Source organism: Charadrius vociferus, unplaced genomic scaffold, assembly GCF_000708025.1.
Source record: "Charadrius vociferus isolate BGI_N301 unplaced genomic scaffold, ASM70802v2 scaffold266, whole genome shotgun sequence".
NCBI lineage: Eukaryota > Metazoa > Chordata > Aves > Charadriiformes > Charadriidae > Charadrius > Charadrius vociferus.
This window is the reverse complement of record NW_009649114.1, coordinates 715,450-724,152: the sequence shown is the minus strand read 5'-3', so window position 1 is coordinate 724,152 and position 8,703 is coordinate 715,450. Positions and strand designations below refer to the sequence as shown.

General features: G+C 51.6%; 1 protein-coding gene across 1 annotated transcript in view; it reads left to right on the top strand.

Annotated features, from left to right (window-relative positions):
• Nucleotides 1-8,691, top strand: part of PFKFB2 (6-phosphofructo-2-kinase/fructose-2,6-biphosphatase 2) — a 10,783-nt gene extending 2,092 nt beyond the window's left edge. The window contains exons 7-15 of the mRNA XM_009888202.1: nucleotides 112-319; nucleotides 499-645; nucleotides 1,207-1,311; nucleotides 1,969-2,098; nucleotides 2,930-2,992; nucleotides 3,562-3,635; nucleotides 6,278-6,469; nucleotides 7,937-7,959; nucleotides 8,634-8,691. Of these exons, the coding sequence (XP_009886504.1) occupies nucleotides 112-319; nucleotides 499-645; nucleotides 1,207-1,311; nucleotides 1,969-2,098; nucleotides 2,930-2,992; nucleotides 3,562-3,635; nucleotides 6,278-6,469; nucleotides 7,937-7,959; nucleotides 8,634-8,691 (1,000 nt within the window). The remainder of the gene's footprint in view (nucleotides 1-111; nucleotides 320-498; nucleotides 646-1,206; nucleotides 1,312-1,968; nucleotides 2,099-2,929; nucleotides 2,993-3,561; nucleotides 3,636-6,277; nucleotides 6,470-7,936; nucleotides 7,960-8,633) is intronic.
• The last annotated feature ends 12 nt before the right edge of the window (nucleotides 8,692-8,703 follow it).

Here is an 8,703-nt window from a genome sequence, read left to right as displayed (position 1 = left end):
GAAGTGCTGATGCCTTTACTAGCGGGTAAATAGCTAGGTGACACCCGCAGGTGCTCGTGCTTCATTTTTAAAACCGGTCGTGTGGGTGTTCTTATTTTATGTTGACTCCAGAGATCTTTCCTTCATTAAAGTGATCAATGTGGGACAGCGGTTCCTAGTAAACAGAGTCCAAGATTACATCCAGAGTAAAATCGTCTATTACCTAATGAACATTCATGTCCAGCCGCGTACCATCTACCTTTGCCGACATGGTGAGAGTGAATATAATCTTGTTGGCAAGATTGGTGGGGATTCTGGTCTGTCACCGCGCGGGAAGCAGGTATGTGTTTGGCAGCACCCGGGTTGCTGTGTTTGTCAAGTGCTGTGTGACCAGGGCCAGAGCCGGGCTCGGCGAGGGGCAGCCCCGCAGCTGGATCTTGCCGCGACAGCCACAGCCCTCGAAACGGCGCTTTTAACGGCGGGGGCGGGGCCCCTGACCTCCCCCGGCTTTCCTTCCAGTTTGCTCAGGCGCTGAAGAAGTTCATCGAAGAGCAGGAAATCGTTGATCTGAAGGTGTGGACGAGCCAGCTGAAAAGGACGATCCAGACGGCCGAGTCCCTGGGGGTCACGTACGAGCAGTGGAAGATTCTCAACGAGATCGATGCTGTGAGTGAAATGTTGATTGAAGCCTTTAGCTTTTCTCGGTGGAAAATAATGTTTAAAAACAAACTCATCATGATATACTCGACTGTTCCCTGTTTGTTGGTAACCATGTCCGTGTATAATGTACCCCAGCCATCCTCACGAGGTTTGGGATGGTTTGGTACAGGCTGACAGTCCTGGAGCTGCTAGACCTTGCTGTGGACGTGTCCCGCTGGTGTGGAGAAAGAAAACAACATTGAACATCCCAGGCGCTTGTCACACCGTCCTGGGTGGACAAAGGTTACTGCTCCCACTGCAATTCTTCCAGGCAAAAGAAATTGCAGGGTCGTTGCTGTGGAAATAAACGCCCTTTTTCATCCCTGGCAAACACGGGGTTTGAAATAAAAACCAAAAGCCCATCCTTTGCAAACCACCCTGGGCGTGTGGGGCCTGAATGCTGTCTCAGTTATGATACCTAAAATTTTCATCACGTAAAGGGGTTTCTGGTCTCAGCCCTGTGCTGGTTTTGCAGCGTTGTACCTCTGCTGAGACGGAGTGTGGTGTAACACGTTCTTCTTCCCTCAGGGGGTATGTGAAGAAATGACCTATGCAGAAATTGAAGCCAAGTATCCAGATGAGTTTGCCTTGAGGGATCAGGAGAAATATCTTTATCGCTATCCTGGAGGAGAGGTGAAGACCCTTAAGAAATACCAATAAGATACAGTATATGTAAAACAAATGCATATGTGTAGAATTGAAGAACTTGACTTAATTTTAACTTTTTCTGCCAATGTTTGTATGAGAAACGGAAAATGCGTGGATCCCCAATTCTCTCTTAGAGGAAAGGTTTATTGATTTCCTTTGTTGTGGGGGGTGTGTGCAAATGATGCCTTTCAACCATCTTAATTGGGTCACGCGCTGAGTGCGGCGATGCTCCCCTCTGACGCAGAGGTGTCTGTCTGCATCCCGCTCCTTTGGCCCAGGCCTGAATCGTCACTGTGAAAAACCGTCTTGGAAAGAGAACGATCGTGGGTGTAGTATGAAGTCATTTCTGGGTTTACTTCACAGCCTTGATAAAACGTATAATTTACTATTTTATTTGTTTTTCTTACTGCACTCGTTAAGAGTTACCAGTAATCTGATTCCTCCTGTAATCTGAGGGTTGCTGACATTAAATTTCACCTTTTGCTCTTTGCTTTTTTTCCTCTATTTACCCTACCATCCCTAACTTCTGCATTTCGATATTTTAACTGATATTTTCCTGAACATGAAGCTGTGTTAATTACTACTTCTGCTTTAAGCCTCTGTTTACAAAACCCCTTGAAAAATTCCTGTTTTGTTTTTCAGTCCTACCAGGACTTGGTCCAGCGCCTGGAGCCGGTAATTATGGAGCTAGAACGGCAAGGCAACGTCCTCGTTATCTCCCACCAGGCAGTTATGAGGTGCCTGTTGGCTTATTTTCTTGACAAGAGTGCAGGTACAAAAATAAACGCGTGATGTTAGGGGCTGGCTTCTCTCACTGCTGCCTTTACAGAGCTTTTGGGAGGGTGGCTTGTAATTACTGTTTTGATTTTTCGCAAGGGAAGAGCTGCTTAAAAAAGGAAAAAAAGCAAACATTCCTGAAGCACTGTAACCATTGCATTTCAGCGGTGCACAGAGCTTGGCAAGAAGCTCTCTTTGCGAGAAATGCCGATGTGTTCGCTCCTGGTCTTCTGCTCAGCCGTTGTTGAGCTGTTTCCACCAGTAGCATTTACATCATCTCTAGGGGATTATTTTTTTTTAATGTAAAGAATAAGTTTTCTGGTGGATCAGTAGCCTGTGGAGGGCTGGCAATAGTGCTGCCTCTCAGGGCGATGCTCATCCCGTGCATGGCGTGCTGGCCTGGAAGCTGGTTCCAGTCTGCTGCAAGCTACTTGATTAAACTCCAGTGAGCGGTACTGGAGTTTAGTAGAACTTTTGAGGGAGTTTAGTAGAACTTTTGAGGGCGTTTAGTAGAACTTTTGAGGGAGTTTAGTAGAACTTTTGAGGGAGTTTTAAATACAACTCGCTTGGGTCCGTGGTGGCTGTTGCTGCGGTGCTTTCCCGGCCGTGTGCTGCTGGCGGGGTTCCCTCTGGCTGCCCCCGTGCGCTGGAGATGGTGGGGATGGTCCCGACCTGCTCGGGGGACCGGGGGGGGCTGTGGCACCGCCAGCCTGGGCACCAGGCGCTTGTGGGGTTGGCGTCCCAATATTTGCTGTGTCCCGCTCGACGCCTGGGGAGAGGGGGGAGGCGCAGCCCTGAGCCCCCATGACGCCTGTCTCTGCCCTAGACGAGCTGCCCTACCTGCGCTGCCCCCTCCACACCATCCTCAAGCTCACGCCCGTTGCCTACGGTAAATATTGTCTTTTTTTCTCCCCCCCCCGCCCTGGTTTGTGTGAGTGTGTGCGAGTCTGATGTAAGTTTGTGTCCGTGGGCAGCAGCAGCCGGACTTGCTGTAAATATTTTAAATGTTCGTTAAAATACAGCGCTGGAGAGTGGGAAGGGGTTGGGGGGCAGTGGGAGAGATGTGTGGGTGCAGGGCTGCTCTCCCGTGGCCTCTCTTAACCGAGGGCCGATTGTGGGTTTCGCCGGTTGATGAAGAAGCCCATTTGTGCCTCCACACTTGGATTTGGCTCTGGGGTGCAGCGAGTTAAAAATGGCTTTTCTGTACAGACCTGTAGCCCACATAACACAGGGCGGCACTTCTGCAGTGAAGGACGAAGCCAAAAAGTAGTTAAAGTGTCAAATTCTGTTAACGGGGTGAACTATTTATTTATGAGCTGTTATATTTCTAAAAAGTGAAAATGCAACAACTTCATTCCTGCACATTTTCCATGCAGTTTTCAATACTTAAAGAAGAAATAATTAGTTATTTAATAAACTACCCTTCCTCATATAAACTTCTCTTTCTTCTTGGTGAAGGTTGTAAAGTGGAGACGATTACCCTGAACGTGGAGGCAGTGAACACCCACCGCGACAAACCCTCTCTGAACTCAGTAAGTCTCGCTGCGCCGCTCCGGCTTTTCCCCTTTTCAAAAAGAAGTACCTAAACTGAAACGCTCTTAAATACCTGCTAGAAATGGCCAATTGCTTTCAGTGACGAGAAAAACTTGCTTCAGAAGTAATCCCCGAAAGCAGAATTAACTGTAGGCTGAATTACTGTGCTTCCCAGGCCGGGGGGAGATAGTTTTCAGAGCTATTCTAGGAAGCAGAATGGGCAAACTTAAGACGTACATTTTAAACTCGTTCTCAGTTTTCAGTGATGTATCTGTTGTTGATGCTCGTTTGCCTTAATTGCAATAATTTTGAAAAGACTTGCCAAAATGTTTAAAGGGAATTTTTCTCCTTGTCTGGATGAGCTTTCTCTTTCTGAAGCTGCAGACGGGGTCAGGCTGGGCTCTGGGTGCCGGTGGCTGGGAGGGAGGTTCTTCCCTTGCCTCTGCAGATTTTGGGTCCCCTTTGCAAATATTCGATCCAGGACAAGACTGGGGTGCTCCAAAACTTCATAGGTATCAGAGCGGAAGGAGATGGGTTCAATTTGCCTCCCTGGCAGTGGGCATCTGCTCGCAGCAGCCGTGGAGACGCTGCAGACTGTGCCTGGCTTTACTTGTGAAATAGATAAATCCCTCCATCCACTGGCCATCCACCTTCTTCAGCAAAGCACATAACTATGTGCTAAATCTGTGGAAGCTGCTGCTATTTCAGGTGTTAACTCTCGCAAACGCTGTTTTGCAGAGGGACTAATCAGTTGGGGAGTGCTGCGTAGCAGTTGCCTGCAATTAACTCCCCCAATTAAAGACCACGAACCAACTCTCCCCTTTCCTAGCTCCCGGCACATCTAAGCACATCGCATTTTAAGTTCTCTTGGTACATTTAGGCTTTTAGCTGCCTGTTCCCGTATTTTATAAAAAGCTCTGGGCTGATCGCTTGGGATGCGGTTGTTTTTGAGTCCCTGTGCCGAGGGACCAGACGCAAGTCGGGGAGAAACTGGGAACCTGCAGCTGTGGCCGGAGGGTTTGCGGAGCTAAATCCAGCTGACTGCAGAATGCTAAACTGAGGATATTTGGGAAGCTTTTTGGGGCTGGTCCCATTCTGGCAGTTTCCAGTCGAGCATTTATCGCTTTGCGACTTCTGTGCGCTGCCAGTGTTGAAATCGTTGCTGCCCACTCAGAAGTCGAAGGCTGTTTCTGCTGTTCTTTGCTTTATTTGGGCAACACAGCTGCTTTGGGGGAGAAGAAGGGAAAGTTTTCTATTTGGTTATTATTATTTATTCCCTCTAAATTGATTGCAGGGAGAAAAAAAAGAAAATAAAAAATAAAAAACAAATACAAACAAACAAAGCCACATAAGCAAAAAAAAAAAAAAATCCAGAAGGGAAGAAAAACTGCTAAAAAAGCTGGCTTTTTCAGCGGACTCTGAGCCCGATTAACCGACAGAGCGAGTCATTTCCCACCACTGGTGCTCATGCTGCACAGACTGATGTGGGGTTTGTCGAATCACAGAAAGGTTTGAGCTGAAGGGACCGTTAAAGGCCACCGGATCCCCCCCCTGCCCTGGGCAGGGCCACCTCCCCCCAGCCCAGGTTGCTCCAAGCCCCGTCCAACCTGGCCTTGACCACCTCCAGGGATGGGGCAGCCACAGCTTCTCGGGGCACCCTGCCGCAGGGAAGAATTTCTTCCTTATGCCTAATCTGAATCTCCCCTCTTTCGGTGTAAAACCGTTCCCCCTCATCCCATCACTCCCCTCCCTGATCCAGAGTCCCCCCCCAGCTCTCCTGTACCCCTTCAGGCACTGGAAGGGGCTCTGAGGTCTCCCCTTTTTGCCTTCTCTTCTCCAGGCTGAACCCCCCCAACTCTCCCAGCCTGTCCTCCCAGCAGAGGGGCTCCAACAGCTCCTCTGCACACTCCAAAGACACCTTGGAAAATTGTATTTTGGTTTGGAAGTGTGGCCAGGTGGCGTTAAACAGGAGCGGGAATAAAATGTGGGATGGTATGAAATTCCCCCGCTGAGAAATCCTCCCCCCCCCCAGCCATGCAACCCAATCCAGTCGTTGTCTATAAATTGAATTATGAGCAAATGGCGCCATTTTCAGGTCATTAAAAACTGGTTTCTTTCACGAATTTTGGCAGGTGTGGTGGGGAAACCCCTGCACTTCAAATTCGGAGAGATGAGCTGGAAATCAGCCTGCCCGTGGTGAAGCCCCATCCTCCCCCTCCCCGGAGGCAGGGTCCCGACCCCGAGCCAGGGCTGAGAGCAAGGGGGTGACCCCCACTTCGGGGCGACCCCCCAGGTGATGCTCTGGGATGGGAGCACATCCCTCTGCTGCTCTTTTCAAGGCGTTTGATGCCACCGTGTCTTGGGGGGCTGCGCCAGGACCCTGATTCGGGGGCAGGCAGGACCCAGACGGGGTTGGGTACCCTCTGGGTATCTGCCAGGAGTTTCCAAAAAATTGTATTCAGAATTTTTTTAACTATCAGGGCCAAATTTTTTCACCATGGGGTTCACGCAAACTGCCACGCCACACCCTGTTTGCACGCTCTGGTCACTGCCCTCCCGGAGGTGCGTGCTGGTATGCGACGTGGTTTTAAACTGTGGTTCCCCCTTCTCGTTCCTTGCGATACCCTCCGTCTGGGATCAGAACAACCTTCCCGCCAGCCAAACCCCTGTGAGGATGAGAAGAAACAGCTTTACGCCGCGGGCCAGCGCGGACACGGTAAAGCGCCCACGACATTACAGCGTTGGGAGCAAACCTCTCGACCCGCTGGGGTCTTTCCCCTCCCTGGAAGCTCGAGATGGGGCCGACCGGCCGCAGCTGCAAGTGGGTGTCCAGGTGGTACCTTCCCTGCGCTCCCCCTCCCCACCATCGCCCGCGGCTGTCGGTGGTCCTCTCCGAGACACAGAGCCTTCCCCGGGTCTTAGTCACCAGCTCTGTTCCCGCATGAAAACCTTTGTGGATTAGACTCCCTTAAAAAAAAAAAAAAAAAAGGCACCACCACCCCCAACCCCCCAAAGTCGCCCCATTCAACTAGAATTGCAGCGCCGGAGACTTTAAACATCACGCCGTGTGCAGGCGAGTTTCCATCAGTGCAGTAGGGTTTTGGGAGGGTGGTTAATTCTGGGCAGCATCTTGGTTTCCATCAAAAAAACCTGATTAGGAAGAGTTACAAATACCCTCCGTGTCCTAATTCCGTACTGGAGCCCAATGTTGCTCTACCCCCAGAGAGACCAGGTAGGAAATCTTTGTGTCTGTGATTTTTTTTTTTTTTTGGGGGCCCGTTTTCGGGCAGATCCCGACGTCAGCAGCTTGTTGAGCAAAGTTTGGGCTCTTTGGGTGCCCAGATTAAAGTGCCTCGGGTTTTGGTGCTTGGCTTTTCTTTTAGCGTAGTAGCACGTAGGTCCTCATCAGCGGTGGATGCAAAGCCCTGTTTGTTTCGTTGCTTATTTAAAATTGCTTCTCTGCTAAATTAGTTGGTTTTTTTTCTGTGCAGAGCGGGCTGCGCGCTGCTGCCTGTCAGACCAGGAGGAGAGGAGGTGGGAGGGGGGTTGAGGAGGTCTTGGCTGGGCTCCTGGTGCAGAGACAGCCAAAGCTGTTTAAAAAATAAAATAAGCTTGGGTATTTTAGAGGTGAATGTTTCCCAGGCTATTCAGCAAGCCCGAGTGCTTGTTCTCCCCCTCCCCGTTAGCAGAGTAAGTGGCCAGAGAGAAGGAGAAGGGGCGATGCAGCGCAGGTGGATGTTCCTGGGGTGAAGGGTGTGAGGCTGAGACATCCCCAGAATCCTGCGGCTCCGGCGGGAATGGAACCAGCGGGGGCTTTGCGTTGGGGTGGGTTTGGCCCACAGCGGTTGTGGAGCTGGAGAGGACCCTGAGACTGCCCGAGATCTCGATTTGGGGGTGTCCCAGGATGGGGATCCCCACCCCAACCGCTCCCTCTTTGTGCTTGGACCCTCCGTAATCGTGATGTCGAAGCGCTGACAGCTCTGGGATGGGGCCGCATTGGGAAGCCCTGGGTTCTGGGGCCGTGCAGGCGGGGGGGTCGTGCTGTCCCCGAGTCCCCGCGCCTGACCGGAGCCCTTGAGACGAGCGGCAGCGGAGGAGGCGGCCGTGCGCCGCAGCACGCCGTGTCCGTGCTTTGCATCGGCTCCTGCTGTGGTACAAACCCGCCCTGAGCTCCCTGACATGGAATCCTTGGGGTTGCTTCACTTCTTTCCTCGTTTGCTTTGCTGCTTTTACTATTATTTTTAAATCTCCTCTAAAATGCACTACGAGCTATCCTGTGCTGTTTCTTTTTCCTTTGCAGCCTCAAGGGGGAAATGCTTGCCTGTGAGTACCACTGAAAGCCGCGTGTATGTACTCTCTTTTGGCTTAGTAAGTAGGACTTCTCTTGATTAATGTTGCACGGAAACTACTTTGGGGCAAGAGAAGCGCGTGGTGCAGAAGGAAGTCTTTTGCTGTACAATAACCTGTCATTAAAGGGGACCTCAGCGGGGGAAGAATATGTTACCAGGGCTGAGCCCGCTGGTCCCGCGGCTCAAGCTGGGCTTACTGGTGCATCGTGCTTGTGCTGGCTGTCCGCAGAAGTGTGTGTCACCCTGAGTTTGCTCCGTCCCTGGATGAGGACATAGGAGTGCTCTGTGCTGGCGCTGCCGGGCTGAGCCACGCCGCTTGTGCTGAGCGGGTCCCACTTCTGTCTCCTCTCCGCCTGGGATGGGGCACGGGGACGATCCCTATCGCAGGGGTTTTGCAGGAGTCAGTGGATCGCAGCCCGGATGGGAGTGGGGCCGCTCAGCCCCAGTTCCCCGCGACTCGAGCGACTGGGTGGCTTTAGTGCATGCTTGGGAGCAGCGGGGTGGATAAACCTGAGTTGATGGCGGTTGTCACCAAGTCCTCACCGTCACGTCCCCTTGGAAGCATCTTTGAATGGGGGCGAAGGGAGCAGGACTGTCTTTCTCCCTCCCTAAGCGGAGAACATGTCCTTGTCTGTCCCCCCTCTCCAGGGAGCCATCAGCCAGCGTCACCCCCGAGACCGTGGCTTCCCTCTCGGCCGCCGAGTGAGGGGCTGGGCTG